Below are 17,924 nucleotides of genomic sequence, written 5' to 3'. Positions count from 1 at the left end.
ATTGAGCCATCCAGGCACCCCACAAATAGTGATCTTCTCAAAGAGGGCAGGATGACAAGTTCTTGTTGTTCCAATTTTGCATTACATTCTGGGCTAAAATTTAGAATTTAGAATTAGCATTACATTCTGGGCTAAAAATTAAAACAAAAACCAAAAAACCCACCCAGATGTACAAGGGCTGTGAAACACAAATGTATCTCAGAAGTTTGAGTTGGAGGGTAACATCAGGAAAAGTGAAGAAAATCTTTCTCTTTGGGAGGCTAAAAACTCCAGGGAGGAATGGGAAGAAACCATCTCCATGCAGCATGCGTATCCCCCTCTGAAAGCTGAACCAGAGAAGCACCCTGGGGAAATCCCTCCGGAATCTGCTCCGGAAGCAGCTGGAAGGCTTGTGATAGGGAGAAGCTGCCAAACCCCAAAGAGACAGATGACTCTTCTGGCAAGCAGAGGGAAGTCAGCAAATGCTTCACTCTCAGCTGGGAAACTTGATACCAAGTTAAAATTTGGAGCAAATAAACAAACCCAAAAGGTCTCCAGCAGGTTGAGAATAAAAGCACCTGTAACCTGTATAACAAAGCATTCATAGCTTTAATATAAAAAGAGTTATTAGAGATCAATAAGAAAAGGTAAAACCCCCTGAAGAAAAAAGTAGGGAAAAGTCATGAACAGGCAATTCACTTAAAAAAAAAAAAAAAAAAAACCACAAAACAAAACAAAAGCACAAACATAAAAATGGCCAATAAACATATTTTTAGGTTCAGTGCCACCATGAATGAAATTCAAACTAAACAATGAAATGCATGCGTGTGTCTCAAATTGACTTTTTTTATTTATGAAACTGTCTAGTGTTTGGAAAGGATATGGAGAATATGCAAAAATGCTGTTGATGGGAGTATAAGAAAGAGGCCAGCTTTTCTGGAGAGGAATGAAGTGGAGGTATGAGGGTTATAAAAGCCTCGAAATGGTGCATATGCTTGACTCTAAAATTCTACTAGTAGACATTTACCCAATGGGAACAAGGACCGAAGTGGCCAAAGATTCAACTGCAGAATGTTCTGGGAGGAGGCATTGGGCAGGGTGGCTGGACCTCGGTGCCAGAGCCTGGCTGCCCAGGGCGAGTTCCTCTCTGAGCCTCAGCTTCCTCATCTGTAAAATAGAAAGTATCATCAGGAGGCAAAAACATATCAAATGCCTGACACAAAATAAATGCTCTGGACATGGAAGCCTAGTAAAGAAACTGAGCAGAAAATGACAAGCACCCAGGAGATACGTGGGCCAAGGAGAGGAACAAAGTTTCACAGAAAAGAAGCTAAAATAGTTCTTAAACACACAAAAAGATGCTTAATCTCATCTCCAACAAGACATGCTTGTAAAAATGATGCCAAGACACCATTATTCACTCAGAAGATCTGAGAAATTCTCAGTCAGCTGGTAGCCTATGCTGCTGGGGAAATGGGCCACCTGCACATGGGTGAGGGGCACCAGGTGGGACCAGGCTGGTGGAGAGTGCTCTGGAAACTGCTGTTAAAATGCCAAACACAAAGGCTCGAAACTCTCTGAGATTTCACACTGGGGGATTTACCCACAGAGATCTGCGCATTCCTGGAAAGTATGTACAAGGTCATTCCCTGTAGCACTGACAGTTGGAAGACTAGAAGCAAAACAGCCATCATTGGTTACATTCTGGTTATATGGATTAAGGGGCCCGTTTTCAATCCTTCATTCTCGCTCATGAATCCCCAAATATTCTGACCCCAGAAGTCTTTCTAAAACAGTTTAATCTCCATTTATCCCCACACTTGTGTATACTCTTCAGTTTGTCTACAGTGATCGACTACGATCACTATGACTAGCCCAGATCAGCAATGTATGAGTGTATCAGTTAGCTATTGCTGTGTAACAAATGACCCCAAAATTTAGCAGCTAAAAACAACACACATTATCTCAGAGTTTCTGTGGGTGAAAAGTATGGGGGTGCTCAGCTGGGTGGGTTCAACAGCCACACTCAAGGGGACTGAGCTGTGAGCTGTTCCAGAATCCTGCACCTGCCCTGGGTTCTGAACATCCAGGTTACAGCTGTCCTGACCACTGGTCTGCTTCTAGGTGGACCAGTTGTTTTCTGCCTCATCTCAGGGAAGTCCCCATGATGCATTTCCATCTCACGACTGGAGCTGAGGATCCCTGCCCTGCCAGCAGCGTCAGCCACAGCCCTACATGCATTTCTTACTCCAACAAAGAGTTCGCTATAGGATCCTGCAGCAGGAGGCCAGGCTGCCCTGGCCCTGAGCCTGGCTCCCTATACCCATCTCCTAGTACAGCCCTTGCTTGCAGTGGCCCCAAGGCTCCCATCACCACAGTCTCCCCTCGCAGTGTTGAGAACTGGAAGAGACTCCATGAGTTTGGCCAGCCAGCTGGGTCAGGAGATAAGGTATATGTTGTTCCACCCAGGAATCCACACTTACAACCATCCCTCCCACCCCACGCCAAGCCCCCCTACTTCCCAACAATTCACTGGCATGATCCAAGAGCTTGTGACGTCCTCACCTACTCCTGTCTGGTCCCATGGGGCCTCCGAGCAGCCATCCGGAGTGTAGGACATGTCACTGGCGCCAAGGGCCTTTTTCAATTCTAAAGCAAGAGATAAACCCTTGGACCCACCTGGGGATTCCATGCATTCCCTCAGAGAGGTCACAAGAGGGCAAAGGATGGGAGGAAACATCTCAACCAGGAATCCAAAACAAGTGGTTCAAATAAGCCTCTCTGAGGCTTCTTTACTTCTCCGTACCTGTGCCCACAGCAGACAAGGCTAGCCGATCCCCACCCCTTCACTGAGCCCCCTACCAGTCCCACCTGCCAACACAGCATCCCAAGCAGACATTACAAGTCAATTAAGGATAGAATACCGCTACCTGTAAAACCTGTAGGACAGAAACTCTCTGAGGTTACCTGTTTCTGGATTTCCACCCCTCCCCCCCATTAGAGAATAGTTTTTCCTCCATTGAAAATGCCCCTTTCCAAAAAGAAAAGTAAGAAAGAAAAAAAGAAAAGTCCCTTTTCTAAGGGAACTTAGGGTTGTTTTTTTTTAAGATTTTATTTATTTATTTGACAGACACAGATCACAAGTAGGCAGAGAGGCAGGCAGAGAGAGAGGAGGAAGCAGGCTCCCCGCAGAGCAGAGAACCCGATGTGGGGCTCGATCCCAGGACCCCGGGATCATGACCTGAGCTGAAGGCAGAGGCTTTAACCCACTGAGCCACCCAGGCGCCCCTTAGGGGTTTTTTTTGTTTGGATGCCCAAGGACCAAAGACATCCTCACCTTTACCTACTGGTTCCCAGAACCCTACTGTCTTTGGCTTTCTCCCAAGAAAGGGGAGAATCCGTCCTTTGCCTCCAGGACTGTGCCCTCAGCCTCCTCCTTGGCTTCCGGTCTGGTCACTGTTGCCCTCTGTTCACACACCCTCCATGGCTCCCCATTGCCTGCTCAATAAAGCCTAACCTCCTGTGCCTGTTATTTCAAGCCCTGCACACCTGCCCCAGCAGCCTCCTCTCCTTCCGTTCTCCTTCATGCCCTCTGCATCAGCCACGTGGATGCCAAGCCAATCCCTCAGTCTCACATGGCTCATCGCAGCGCATGTTTCTGCAGTCTCAGGCACTGGCTCATGTGCAAACTGATGAAGCAAGAAGGAGAAGAGAGGGTTCTGGAGCCGCTGCCCAGCCCAGAAGATCCAAGAACTCTGGGGGCTTCAATGTCAGCCCGGAAAGAACAGGGAGTTGCTGAATAAATAAATATAAATGTCTACCCCCAGTTTCTGCATTTCGCCTCCTTCCCCCAATCCTGAGAACTCCTACACACTCCTCAGAGCCTTGTTCCAACGCCCCCTCCTTTAGGGAACTGCCATCACTCGCTCAGCCCAGTCCCCATCTGTCCCAGTCCTACCCTCCATCAAAGGGCTAGCATTGACAGGAATTAAGAGGTGATAGCGAATGTGGTAGAGGCTGCTACCCACAGCCAGGGGTCACCAGGCTTCCTTGAGGCATAGAGGAATGGGGCTTACCTCCATTGACCCTCTGCAGCAGGACCCCCTGGACAATGTCTTTATAGATGCCCTTGACAGTCAGGGCCGGGCTACCCACGGCAAGGACGTCTCCTTCGAACTCAAGCAGCTCCTGGAACAGAGGCGGCTGAGGGGCTAGTCTGGAGGGAGGGAGGCAACTTTGACCCTGCTTAGCTGGGGGGGCCTTGGGATTAAATTTTCTCATCTCTAAATTGGACTCCTTGATCCATATGCCCTCGGGCTATTGTGGGGATCAATGAAACAGCACATCACATCTTACTGAGCATAGGGCAGGCATCTCCGCTAGCCCTCCCACCCATCTTTCCCAGCGAGAGGATCTTGTCAGCCACTGAGGCAGACCCCTCCCTGATGCCCCTGTGTGACCAGGCCCCTGTGACCTTCTCTCTCACCCCCTTCCCATGCCCTCACTCACCAAGCTCCAGCCATGCGCGCCTCCTCACTATTCCTCCAACACACCAGACACTGACTGACCTCAGGGTCTTTGCACCTGCTGTGTCTTCTGCCTGGACCATGCTTCCCCAGGACATGGCTCATGCCCTCAGTTCCCTGCTTCTCAAGTGTCGTTCTCAGCGAGAGCCTCCCTGACCATCCGGCACACCCCCCAAGAGACACAAATTCCCTCTTTGCCTCTCCACTTCCCTAAGGCCCATGTCACCTGCTGATATGCAAAATGCCTGGGTGTGCCCACCCCCCCCCCAGCTCTCAAATGACAGACACTGAGCACTCTCATGGGATAAGCAGATGGCATTGTGGGAGCCCAAAGAGCCATACATCCCAACCACAGGGCTAGGGAACAAGAGTCTCTTATCGTCACAGTGACTCCGAGGGAGAGAGTACTCTGCCCGCTTCACAGAAAGACAGAGACCCTTGGCTGTCCTCTAGGACTGCGCATGCATGCCCTCTTACTCACCACTGTGCAGCTCCCCTCCAGCTGGCGTAACACAAAGGGCAAGAAGATGGAGAGCAGCCACCCACGGGTAAAATTTCTCTGCATTGAGCCACTGTCTGACTGGAACTTCTGCCGGACACACACAGCAGCCGGTCCAGGGGCCATCGGAGTACCCAGGCCATGGGAGTAGCCATGCCCACCCAGTGGACCTCACCTTCAGCACACGCCCCCGGACTTTCTCCAGCTGCTGGGCAGCCTGGGTGCAGTCCAGGGCTGTGGTCAGACACTGGTCCGCCAGTTGTAGGAAGGTGGCCACAGCGTCAGCCATAAGCTGCGGAAAGAGCATCTCATAAGCCCCCCGGGAGTCCATGCTCTGGCCTCTTGGGCCCTGTGCCTACCCGGCTGGCCCTTCTCAGCATGCAGACTAACCTGATCGGCCACTCCCCCCCCCCCCCCCCGCTTCCTTTTTGTCTCAACTTCTTCCTCCACTGAGGACCTGGGAGTCATGCAGTCAGTGGGAACCTATGTGTAATCTAGCAGAAAGTGCCCCCCCCTCTGGAGGATGGTGCCAGGGTGCTCAGTTTGGGGACTAGAGAGCTGGTCGGAGTTCCACCTCTTTAGCTGAGTGCTAAAGTGCTGAACTCTTGTGCAGTGTACAAATTGAACAACTGTACGAGACAGTGCTTGGTCTTCTCAATCCTTGTCTCCTTCACCCACCAGGTCAATTAGCAGGTCCCATTCCCTTGGCCTACAAATGCACCCCCCTTCTCTCCATCAACGGCACCCATTCTGGTTCAGGCCTCCTTCTTGCCTCCTCTAATCCTGCCCCCAACAGTCCCTCTTCCCCACATCAGGTAGGGCTTCCTAAATCTCGAATCTGGTCATGCCCCTCCCCTGCTAACACACCTGCTGGGGATCCCCACTGCCCTCAGGACAGAGCCAGGCCCCTTAGCCCCATATTCAAGTCCCTGACCCATCTGCCCACCCACCTTGCTGGCATAAATCCCTACCTTTCTGCTCTCACTTGAAACGTACAACCCAATATCTCCAATGGCTTCATTTTCCCCAAATGCAGATAGACTCCCTCACCTCCTGGTGCTGATTCACACTATTCCCTCTACCCAGGACACAGCCCATCCATTTCCCCCCCTGCTGCCTCAGTTCAGAAGTCCTCTCCTCCTGAAGTTCCTCCTAACACTGGAGATGAATCGCATACCTCCCCAGGGCTCCCACAGCACCCCATGTGTTCCCACCACAACTTTGCCCGCCAGTGAGCCCAGGGAGGGAGGCCAGGTCTGTTGGTCATCATGGTCTCCCCAGCACATTCTTGGCACCTGTTCAGTGGACGTGGCTGCCCCCGCCTCCCTCAGCCTCCCACTCCCCCCTCACCTGCTGGGCAAGATCCTGGGCCCCAAATATCAGGCTCCGTGTTCCAAAGAAGCCAAATGGCACCACCAGCTGCCTCAAGCGCCCCTGGCTTCTCTCAGCCTCACGGTAGCAGGTCTGCATCAGCTCTGGGTCCCATGGCATCTCCCCAAATGAGTAAACCTGGGCTCCCCAGGCAAGTGAGAAAAATACCATCAGTCAATGGAAAAAAAAGGCCAAGGATCTCACAGCCAATTCATAGTAGGAGAAACACAAATAAAAACACATCCCACCTCAGCCACCCAGAAAATGCATAATAAAAGTAACGGGTATGGTGTGATGAACATAAAATGGTAAAACCTGAAAAAATGGATAACATGCAGTGCTGGCATGACTGAGAGGAGATAGGCACAGCCCTTGTCACACCTATACCCACCACCTGATGCCCTCTCTGTGCTGGGGAGCTCTGCAGCTGCAGAAATGGAGTAATCCAATATGGTCTGTGTCCTCAAGGAGCTCGCAGAGAAGTTGGGGGAGATAAACTAGAGACAAACAACTACAGGGGTGTGTAAACCCATCTGTGAGGAGGGCCACACAAATAGCTGCGGATGCAGAGAGGGAGCAGGGAAAGTTCCTGGAAGGGATGATTATGAAATGGAAGCTTGATGAGTTCAAGTTTTCCTGGCACTTAGTCGGTTTTCATTTAATATCAGAAAAACTGAGGTGGCCTGCATGGAGCAGAATTCACTGGCTTAGGGGATGGGGTGGCCTCTGACAACAAAGGAATGGGAAAAGGAGGAATCTGAAGGTAGGTGGCTCCAAACTTATGTTGCTAAAATGCTACTCTTGTCATTTTACTCCTCTCTCCAACCATGTTTTAAACTGTGGCCCCAATGACCATAGCATAGTGGTCTACAATAAGTAAAAAGCAGCCTACAACAAAGTTAAGAAAAGGTTTTCAAAAGAGGTTTTCAAACAGAAAGCGGAAAGCGTTCACACGACTCTTCTGTAAAGCCAATAAACTGTCCATTGAATGAACACACACACACACACACACGCACACGCACACACACACAGAGGAGCTCACCTCCTTGCGCAGCTGCGTGCCAGAGGAGCTCCCACGCAGATGGCGAGACAGGCGGTCCATGCCCTGAACTAGGAGAGTCTGCACTGCCGAGAGCATGGCTTCCATGGTGCTCAGCAGCTTCTGCGTGACCAGGGACAGCTGTGTGTCCACCTTTCCGTGCAGGCACGACTCCAGGGGGCGCTGGACCTCGACTGGGAGTGGAGGACACTAGCCTGGGTCTCCTGCACAAAGTGCTCCGCAAAGGGCATGGAGGTGGCCCGGGCTCAGCACGAGGAGGAGGACAAGAACTCAGACTCTGAGCACCCTCTTTTACCATTTTATACAGGAGAAAGCTGAGGTTTGGAGTACGGCAGCAGTCACCGCAAAGTCCCACGGCCCAGAGGCAGAGCCCGGCCTCCAAGCCGGTTCTCTTGGTTACTGAGCGGAGTGGGAGCCTCCGCCATCTGGCCGGGATATCCCGAGTCAGGTTGGCCACTGCCTGTGCCTCCACCAGTCTCCCGACTGGGTGTCCCTCGCTCCATCCCTAACCCAACGCCTTTCCACCCGCGGACCTCCCTCTTGACCCCGCCCTTGTCTCGCATCTCGGAGCCTCGGCCACGCCCAGACTCCCACGAGGCCTAGTCCCTTGTGCTCACCCTTTCTCTCACCCTGTCTCCCACCCTGCCCTGCCCTGCTGGGTCTGGGGTCCGAATTCTTGGCCCCACCCCTTACACCCACCCTTACACCCGCCTGGTTCTCCTTCCACCTCTCAGGCTCCCGGCCCCCAGGCCTCACCCTGCAGCCTCCCCGCCAAGCGCTCCCGCTGCCGCAATATCTGGTCCACGTCGGGACGGATGGTTCTCTCCAGGGCCGCGAGCAGCTCGTCCTTTTCCGGCTGGAAGGCGCGGAGCCCGGCGGAGGCCTCCGCAAGGACGGCGGCGTGCACTGCGTCTAGGAGCTGCCCGGCCCGGCCGAGGGGACCCCACATGGGCCAGAGGACCAGGAGGGAACAGTGAGGGGGCGGGGGGTGAGAGAACAGAGAGATGAGACGGAGACGCAGAGAGACGCGGAAAGAGTTTAGGGGACAGACGAGAGGAGGGGGAAGATGGGCCCCGGGGTCGGGCCCCCATCCGCTTCCGCGACCCCTCGCGTGTCCCGGCCCCACCTCCGCGACCCCGCGCCTACCTCGGTCCAGTCCCAGGCACGGTCGCGCCTGCCTCCCCGCAGGCCGGGCAGGGTCTGCGCTCGCAGCGCTGGCAGCAGCTCCCGCATCAGCACCCCGGTCAGCACCTGCGGGAGAGGGGACCGTGAGCGCCGGGGTGGGCCTAGGGGGTCCCGGGAACGGCCTTGCTCGGCACTGACCTCGGCGTCCGAGCCCAGGGTCACGTCGTCGTCGCCAAAGTGGCCTTGGTGCTGCCGATAGAGTCTTACGGCGTCCAGGAAGGCACGAGCGGCGGGGGCCTGACTTCGCTGCAGGACTGAGGGGGCAGAGCCTCAGGGCAATCCCACTCCTCCCCTGCTCTCGCCTCCGCCTGGCTCCCCATCGCCCGGGAAGGAAGCCCTCCACCTCCTCACCGGGTCCCAGAACGCCCAGGCTCACCACCTCCAGACCTTTGCTTGAGCAGTGCCATTTGCAGGGAACACGGTGCCCCAGGACCATCACCAGCCCAGGCTGCACCGCCATCCCCCGCTACCCCTCCACAAAGGTACATTTGTGCACTCAACAACCTGCTCAATATATGTGTTGGTCCTGTTCCCCTTCTTCAGCCGGCTGGTTCCTTATCCTTGTCAGACCCAGTCTTGACATCCCTTCCTCCCCTCCTCTGTGTAGCCCTCCCTGATCTCCCAGGCTAAGCTGCCTCAGGGCTGCGTCCCCATTGCAGCCCTGGTTGCTTGTACCTGCCTGTTGTCGCTTCTGTCTCCCCCCACAATCCATTTCATAAGGAAACTAGAAGCTTCGAGGTGACCGCATAGCCAGCGGGGCAGAGCTCCTGACGGACTGCTGCCTGGCCTTTCCCAGGACCCACCTGTGCCACGAAGCCGGATGCCACCCTGGAGGGCTAGCCTCCAGGCTCGCTGTGCTTCTCCTGTGGCTACAGAGAAACACAGATGCCGGCGGAAGGGGTGCTGGAGGAACAGGGGGAAGTTCACCGGCATTTCCAGGAGGGGGTCAGACTCTTCCTGTGTATGCTCTCCTGCAAGTGGGCAGAGGAGATTGTCTTTATATATATTCATGCACTCACTCTACAATCACTCATTCACTAGAAGAAAACACCCGTGACGGGCTGAGAGGAGCCATGGGGTTGCGCAGTTGCTCGGTAAGGATGAGCCATGCCATCATAACTGCACTCTCCTTATTCTTGCTCAGTCCCAGGCAGAGGTGGGCCCACGATGGACATCAGCAATCCATCCCAGCATTGTTTCCCAGCCTCAGTATTGGCCTTAACCCAGAGGCCTGGGCAACCACCGCTAATGGAGCTGAGCTGGCATGTGATTTGAGCCAGGCTTGCCCCCGGGTCTCAGCCAGGTCCAGATTCAAACCCGGCCAAATCATTTGCTCATTCTATGTGTAGGGCGCAGTTTCTCTGTCTGAAACTCAAGTTTCTTGCCTCTAAAATGGGCTTAAAAGTGATACCAATGAGATATTGAGAGGACTGTTGGGGGCACCATTGTGGGGGCAAAATAAGTGAATTTCTTTTTGGTTAATTAATTTGGGGTGTCCTAAATCTTCAGTGTTTGGTTCTGATTTCCAGGGTGATACATGGGACCACACTAAGATGGAATAATCCAGAAGGTATAAATCCCTGGTCACCCCAGCCCTTCAACCTTAGCCCACCCACCAATGCCCATCTCCCCACATGCTCACTGACACCAGGTTTTACTGTTTTACCTTTGCTAATTGGATTCTTGTCCAAGGTTCTAACTCTCCTTCTCTCTCTGATGAGAGAGGATATTTTTCTTGCTAGAGCTGGGGTGTTCAGCCAAAGACAATGCTGCCCCAAGGGGACACCTGATAATGTCTGGAGATATCTTTGATTGTCATACCTCTCATGCGGGAGGGGGGGGAATGCTACTGGCATCAAGTGGGTAGAGTCCAGGGATGCTGTTCAACATGGTACAATGCACAGGGTGCCCCCCCCTCAAAGAATGATTTGGTCCCAACTGTCAACAATTCTAAGGTAAAGAAATCTGCTCTTGAGGACCCAGGAAACTTACCTGAGGAATCTGGGCAGAGAGTGTCCAATAGGCGGAGATATTCACGCTGGGAAGTCAGGACAGTATACCCTGTCAAGGTCGTGGAACCCAGGGGATGGCCCCCATTTTCATATTCCTATGAAAGTCATCCAGAGAACCAGCTTGGGACAGGTCTAAACTGGGCCTTCCATGTCCCAACTGTGGGATCAGGAGAAGGCTTGGGGTTCACTAGGGAAGTCCTCCACACCCCCTCCCTCCCTCCCTGTAGTCAAGCACCACCACCCACTGTGTGCTAGGCTAGTCCCAAATATTGTATAAGGATTATCTCCTTGACTCCTCACAGCCCCATGTGGCCTGGACCACCATCATCCCATTTCACAGAAGTGGAAACTGAGTCCCAGGGGCACAAGTGACTTGAATTCCCCAGCAGATGTGATGCACAAAGGACTCTCACAGTTTCAACCTCAGCTCTGCTGATGACCATGAGTAAATCCCTATTCCTGGCCTGGACCTCAGTTTACCTCCCCAACCCAGCAAGAGATGGCCACCCCTCCCAGGCCAATCTCACAGGGACCCTCAATTCATACTAGGTGACTGAAGAAAGGAAAGAGGACCATGTTGGGAGCTGCTGAGGGGAGTGGGATAGTGAGGCCAGAATGGAAGGGGCAAGAGCCACTTGCTTACCTCCCTGTGGCTGAACCACTCCAGGCGGCCGTCCCCACGCAGGACACAGAAGATCGGCTGCCACCGAGGCGGATGGCCCCCAAGCTGGGTCAGAGGCCCTTGGTGCTCACGGACTCGGGGAAGCTTCTGCAGGAGGAGGGACCAGTGGATGCCGGGGGCCCAGATCAGTGTCCGCACGTCCAGATCACTTAGAAAACACCTTCCACCCATCCCAGGCACCACCAAGTACAGGACTCAGGCACTGCTGTGATCGCACTGCTCTTCTTTCTCACGTGCTAAGACCATGCACTTGTTTGGAACACTTCCAAATACAAACTGTCTTAGTTCCCTCCCACAGCCCTGGGAAGCAGACGCTTTGTCATCCCCTCATCACTCGGAAGCAGGCCACTCCCCACTTGAGCCTCGGATGAGACCAGAGCCCCTGGCCAACATCTTTTTTTTCTTTTTTTAATTTTACTTATTTATTTATTTATTTGACAGAGAGGGAGAGGGAAAGAGATCACAAGTAGGCAAAGAGGCAGGCGGGGGTGGGGGAAGCAGGCTCCCTGCTGAGCAGAGAGCCCTATGAGGGGCTTGATCCTAGGACCCTGAGATCATGACCTGAGCTGAAGGCAGAGGCTTGACCCACTGAGCCACCCAGGCGCCCCCCACCAGCCAACATCTTGATTGCAGCCTGTGGGAGACCCTAAAAGAAAGAACTCAGGAGGCTGTCTAGATTCCTGACCCACAGCAACTGTAAGATAATACACGTGGGTTGTTTCCAGCTGCTGACAGTGTGACGTGTTGTTACATGGTGTTTGCTAACTAATACAAGAGGGATTGCTGGGTCATGGAGCAGGTGCAGTTGGCCTTCATGTGAAACAGCAAGTCCTCTGTCCACAGACCCCTCCCTGGGGCAGGGTGGGACATCACTTTGTTTTATTATCTTTGTTGCTCTTCTCACACTACCTGGCCACCTGAATTGTGTGTGTTTTGTTTCATCACTGGGTCCCAGAGCACAGATGGTGCCCAATAAATATTCAATGAATAAATTAACTGTATTTGTGATATTTTCATTCTTTGATGGGGTGGTAGAAACTCAGGTGTTTGTTGAATGGTTCTCCAAACTTTCTCTGAGGTCTGAGATTTTTCATAATAATATCATTAAAACATTGTTATAGAGGGCTGCCTGGGTGTCTCAGCCTGTTAGTATCTGCCTTTGGCTCAGATCATGATCCCAGGGTCCTGGGATCCAGCCCCGCATCAAGCTCTCTGCTCAGCAGAGAGCCTGCTTCTTCCCACTTGTTCTCTCTCTCCCTCCCCCTCTCTCGCCGTCTCTGCCTCTCTCTCAAATAAACAAAGAAAAAATTTTAAAACTTTAAAAAAAATAAAATCCTTAAAAAATATTATAGAAATGATGTATAAAATAAGTATATTATAAAATGTTCAAACTGAAGCAAGGGGAAATCCCCTCACACTGTTCGAACCCCGGTGTCAATTGTTCCCTGGGCCCAGTGGCCAGAACCTACAGGTGGCAAGAGATGCAGGTGGGGACGACACCTGGAGTCCTGTGATGCCCCAAGCAGGACAGTTAGAGCCCCAGGTGAGAGAAGGCTCTGTGTCCACAGGGCTGGGGAGCCTCCAGCCCAGGGCAGGTGCAACTGGGTGAAAGGCATCTGAGAAAGATGGGAAAACTTGGAGCCGTTGACTAGGGCAGGGACCCAATAACTAGCATGGACTTCAGGTTCAAATCACGCCTTGCCTCTTCCTGACAGGGTGACCTCAGACAGGTCACCTCACCTCTCTGTGCCTCAGTTTCTTCTCTGGTCAAAGACTCATTTCACAGGCTGGCAAGGACTGGGGGAGTGGGACAGGGCATGTGGAGCCATTCGTTGGCTCAGGAGACATCTGGAGCTGGACTGGGCAGCTCCACAGTCTTTTTTTTTTTTTTAAGATTTATTTTATTTAGGGGCACCTGGGTGGCTCAGTGGGTTAAAGCCTCTGCCTTCGGGCTCAGGTCATGATCTCGGGGTCCTGGGATCGAGCCTCACATTGGACTCTCTGCTCAGCGGGAAGCCTGCTTCCTCCCCTCTCTCTCTCTGCCTGCCTCTCTACCTATTTGTGATCTCTGTCTGTCAAGTACATAAATAAAATCTTAAAAAAAAAAAAAGATTTATTTTGGGCGCCTGGGTGGCTCAGTGGGTTGAGCCGCTGCCTTTGGCTCGGGTCGTGTCTCAGGGTCCTGGGATCGAGTCCCGCGTCGGGCTCTCTTTCAGCGGGGAGCCTGCTTCCCTCTCTCTCTCTGCCTGCCTCTCTGCCTACTTGTGATCTCTCTCTGTCAAATAAATAAAATCTTTAAAAAAAAAGATTTATTTTATTTATTTGAGAGAGATCACAAGTAGGCAGAGAGGCAGGTAGAGAGAGAGGTGGAAGCAGGGCTCCCTGCTGAGCAGAGCCCAAGGCAGGGCTCTATCCCAGGACCCTGAGATCATGACCTGAGCCGAAGGCAGAGGCTCAACCATTGAGCCACCCAGATGCCCCTCCACAGTCTTAAGTTCCATCAGCAAACTCTTCTTGACCTCCTTCTATGCGCAGTCATCACGTGGGCACAAGGGATATGGCCCCCGCTCTCACAGGGCAGACGAGTGAGGGAGGCAGATGTGTGACCCAAGGCTTCCCTGGAAAAGCATCAGGATGGGGATCCCAGAGGAAGCACCCAACCCAGGAAGGGGCTGTGGTGATCAAGGAAGGCTTCTTGGAAGAAGCATGGCTGGAGCATGAGAAACACCAGGAAGAGTGCCCTGGGCAGAGGGTACCATGTGTGTAAAGGCTTGAGGGTCCAGCGGGCGGGCTTCACGCCCCATCAACAAGGCAAGCCTTTTCCACCTTGAGAGCTTTTGCATGGACTGGGCCGCCTGCCTCGAATTCCCTTCCCACTCTGGCTTCCAGATCTGGTTCCTTCTCATCCTTTACATCTCAGCTCAGAGAAGCCCTCCCTGCACCCCAACTCCCCACCCCTCAACACTGCCTTTCATCTTGTCTTCAGAGCACCTATCAGAAGTCCTCCTGTACCATGACATGCTAACTTGTTTGCTCACTTCTCCCCCAGTCAGACTGTGAGCCTGGGGGGGGGCAGTGCAAAGCAGGATCCTTCCTCTACCAATGCTGTGCAACCCCCCCCCCCCCATATATCTATCCCAGGGCATGGTCTGCTGTAGGTGCCCAGTGAATGTTTGTTCAATGAATGAATTTTTAACAGTCTCCCCAGGTCTTGGTGTCTCCTATAGGATAAAGGTGGAAGGAAGGAGGGCCCGCAAGTGAACCAAAGCCCCCCGCAACTCCAGCCTCCCTCCCTCAGCAACCCCTCCCTCTGCGGCACCCACTTTACTGCGCATCAGCTGACATCCAGCTGGCTCCCTGGGTCCCAGCTCACGGGAGATCTGTCGCAGGACAGAAGCTGCCAGCTGCTCCCGGTAGCAGGGCAGGAAGTTCCTCAGTAGGGTGTCCACCTGGCCTGCAGCGACAAGGGCACAGTAAGGTGATAGAATAAGACCTCCTAGACCTGCCTGGGGAGGGCAGAACAGGCAGAGAAGCCACTGGTGAGCTCCTGCCCTTGCCCCAAAGCTGCCCAACAAGACGTGCTCCAGATTCCACTCACCATCCACAGATTGCTTGTAGCCACGTGGGGGTCAGGGGTGGGGGAATTGAGCGACTCAGGCTTAATTTATAACGATGCTCAATAAACTTTAATTACATAAAGCATACAATCTGATGAAATTTGACACCTTTACACACCCTAGAAACCATCACCATGATCAAGATAATGAACAGATCCATTCCACCCCAGTTTCCTCTAGCCCTTTCCTTGGGGAGAGTTTCTGAATATTTTAAAAGCCTCACCCCAGCACCAGGGAACTTTCTGCATCTTGACTAGGAAGTGATTGCACAAGTGTTAAAGTCCTTCAAGCTCTTCCCCTAAGATGTGTGCACTTGGTTGTATGTAAAACAAATCCATATCTGCTGCCTGGAATGCAGACCTAATGGCTGGAGCTTCAGCAGTCATTATGTGCTATGAGATGGCCTTAGGCACAGAAGCCATGCATGGTAGAACCATGATGTGGAAGGAGTTCAGGAGTCTGACTTATATGAGGCTGCCTGCCACTGTACGTTTCTATAGGCGAGAGAAGTAAATCTTTATCTTGTTTAAGCCACCATAGGAAAACAAAAAACAAAAACAACCAACATAGCAAAGAGTAACTTACTGAATCCTTACAATGGTTCCATGAGAGACATTGTTGCTATCCCTGCTTTACAAATAAGAGAATGAGACCTAGAGAGGCAAAGTCATTCACCCAAGGTCACACAGTGAGTGAGGGCAGGGCTATGGTGTGTACTTAGGTGGTCTGAGTCCCTTGCAAGACACACCACATGCCTGTGCACAGGCTATTCCCCCTACCTGGGATGCTCTTCCCACATCTTCTACCAACAAACTCCATCACAACCCTCCAGCCCTGGCTTGACCCTCAGCTCCTCAGTGGGCAGTTACCCACCCCTTCTTCTTGCCCTCAACTTGGAGAACCTATGGGTTTTCCCACAACACTTATCAGTCAACTGCCATCCTTGTAATTGTAACTTGATCTTCTTTCCTGGTCTAGGTCATGAGCCCAGGAGGGGAGAACCATTCTTAACCCCACTGTGTCCTCACCACCCAGCACACTCTAGGTGCTCAAGCACGTGAGGGCACCAGCCACTCTTAATCTTGAATTGGAATCTGAGCCCATTCCACCTAGTAAAACCATCCCAGGAGATTTGGCTGAGCCACCTCTCACCTGGTCCCTCGTCCTCATCCTGAACCCATGCCCTGAATAGGGTTACCAGATTTACCAAATAAAAATATAGGTCATTGGGGTGCCTGGGTGGCTCAGTGGGTTAAGCCTCTGCCTTCAGCTCGGGTCATGATCTCAGGGTCCTGGGATCGAGCCCCACATCGGGCTCCCTGCTCAGCGTGGACCCTGCTTCTCCCAGCCCTGCCTGCCTCTCTGCCTACTTGTGATCTCTGTCAAATAAATAAATAAAATCTTTAAAAAAAAATAGGTCAACAATTAAATTTGAATTCCAGATAAATTAGGTATCATCCTTTAGCACAAGTATGCTCCCATGCAAAATTTGGGACATACTTATACAAAACACAAATATTCATCCCATATCTGGAATTTACATTAGTAGGGCATCCTACTGTGTGTCTGACAACAGCCCTGACCCCCACCCACCCACTCCCACCCCACCCCATGCCGGCTCACCCCTCAAGTGCTGCTGCTGCCGCTTGTCCAGGGGGCTTGAGGGCCGCCCACCCATCCTGCTGCCGTTTCTAGGGTCTCCCTCGGGAGCAAAGCAGACACTCCTTCCCCTCCCACAACCCCCAGGTTTCTGGGTTCAGGGATACCCCGGGAGCAGGGTAGCCAATGAGGGGCTTGGATGCTGCTAAGACCAGCTGCCTGGGAAGCCAGAGCATGGCCACTGTGTGAAATGTGTCGGGGTGGGAGGGAATCCCCGCCCTACCCCTGCCCCGCCCCACCCTGCACCTGCGTCCTCCTGGTTCCCCTGGGGCCAAGGCCTTCAGAACTGCTGGTTTCTGCAGGGGCTGCTGGGGCAGCCCCAGGGATGGGTTGGGGGTATGGAAGCCTAGAATCCTAGCTTTGGAGGAAGGATGCAGGGCCCATGCCAGGCAGGACAAACAGCAGCTGTCAGGTGTGTGGGGCAGGGAAGGACGGTGGGCAGGGACAGGGTGTCTAAATCCTGGTGCCCACTTCCATTTGTCTCCCCCCAGTGGGTGATGCAGGGTTCTGAGAGGACCCAGCACTGACCCAGCAGTCCCCAGCAACCCCAGACTGGGGAGGCAGAGCTGGACAGACACCCCCAGTTCCTGGGATCTGTGCTGGGGCCAGGGAAGAGGATGGGCGGCTATTGGTGTACCATGGACTGGTGCAATGCGTCCCTTGTGCTCCTGTCTTGTCAGCCTGTCCTCCATCAATGCACATAGCACTGGACTGGGTCAGGCTAGTTCGACCTCCCTACCCCTTCACCTGTTTTTCCAGCACCTGGCAGAGAGCACCCCTAAGTCTGACGAAGGGAGGGAGGGAAGGAGCAGAATCTGTGCTCCAGGCTGAAAATATGATCAAATGGGAATCTCACAGGCTTTCAAATGAGGGGAGTGTTGAGTTCCAGTGGCCGGAAGGTGGATGTGATGGCTGGAGCATATGCAGTCCACCTTGGACCACAAGGTGAACCCCACATAGTGACAGTGGCACAACTATGATTTAGGAGCAGGGGGTCCCTGAAGAGTTCATGACATTGCTCCAACCCTGGGTGGCCTCCCTCCAGAGAAAGAGCTAACCCTCCATTTCACTTAAACCACCAGGAACATCTGACTGTAATCCTCACCCATGCCCCAGGATTCATTCCTCCTCTCAACAAACATCACTCCTTGCCAGTCCGAGTGTCATCCTTGAACTGTGTGCCAGGGATGCCGAAGTGGGCAACACAGACCATGGCTCCAGCCCCCATGAACTGTCAGTTGGCACACCAACAAAAGTGTCAGATAACAACAAAGGAAGGAAGAAAAATGGAGCTGGAAGAGGTAGAAAGTACTAGAGGTGGGGCAGGATCGCGG

General features: G+C 52.9%; 1 protein-coding gene across 3 annotated transcripts; it reads right to left on the bottom strand.

Annotated features, from left to right (window-relative positions):
• Nucleotides 1-750: 750 nt before the first annotated feature.
• On the bottom strand, nucleotides 751-17,097 carry NIBAN3 (niban apoptosis regulator 3). 3 transcript variants are annotated; one of them, XM_045991440.1, is made up of 15 exons: nucleotides 16,555-17,097; nucleotides 14,638-14,768; nucleotides 11,276-11,401; nucleotides 10,613-10,727; nucleotides 9,424-9,591; nucleotides 8,759-8,874; nucleotides 8,582-8,686; nucleotides 8,192-8,354; nucleotides 7,418-7,608; nucleotides 6,355-6,513; nucleotides 5,180-5,296; nucleotides 4,987-5,094; nucleotides 4,056-4,167; nucleotides 2,545-2,628; nucleotides 751-1,146 (listed from the first exon to the last, which is right to left on the bottom strand). In XM_045991440.1, the coding sequence occupies exons 1-15, from the start codon at nucleotides 16,607-16,609 to the stop codon at nucleotides 1,040-1,042; spliced, it is 1,857 nt and encodes a 618-aa protein (XP_045847396.1). In that variant the 5' UTR covers nucleotides 16,610-17,097; the 3' UTR covers nucleotides 751-1,039. The 3 variants fall into 3 exon arrangements, with proteins under 3 accessions (XP_045847396.1, XP_045847397.1, XP_045847398.1); XM_045991441.1 differs by lacking the exon at nucleotides 2,545-2,628; XM_045991442.1 differs by lacking the exons at nucleotides 2,545-2,628; nucleotides 4,056-4,167.
• Nucleotides 17,098-17,924: the final 827 nt, after the last annotated feature.

Source organism: Meles meles, chromosome 20 (genome assembly GCF_922984935.1).
Source record: "Meles meles chromosome 20, mMelMel3.1 paternal haplotype, whole genome shotgun sequence".
In the NCBI taxonomy this organism is placed as follows: Eukaryota; Metazoa; Chordata; class Mammalia; order Carnivora; family Mustelidae; genus Meles; species Meles meles.
This window is presented reverse-complemented; position numbering and strand designations above follow the sequence as displayed.

What these genes read in the sequence shown, in the direction of transcription:
- NIBAN3 (XM_045991440.1), bottom strand. Translation starts at nt 16,609, where the DNA reads ATGGGTGGGCGGCCCTCAAGCCCCCTGGACAAGCGGCAGCAGCAGCAC. An exon ending in CATCCGGCTTCGTGGCACAG is followed by an intron (nt 8,875 to 9,423) that starts GTGGGTCCTGGG and finishes CTGCCCCCTCAG; the next exon opens with TCCTGCAGCGAAGTCAGGCC. An exon ending in GCACGCAGCTGCGCAAGGAG is followed by an intron (nt 6,514 to 7,417) that starts GTGAGCTCCTCT and finishes TGGGGAGCCCAG; the next exon opens with GTTTACTCATTTGGGGAGAT.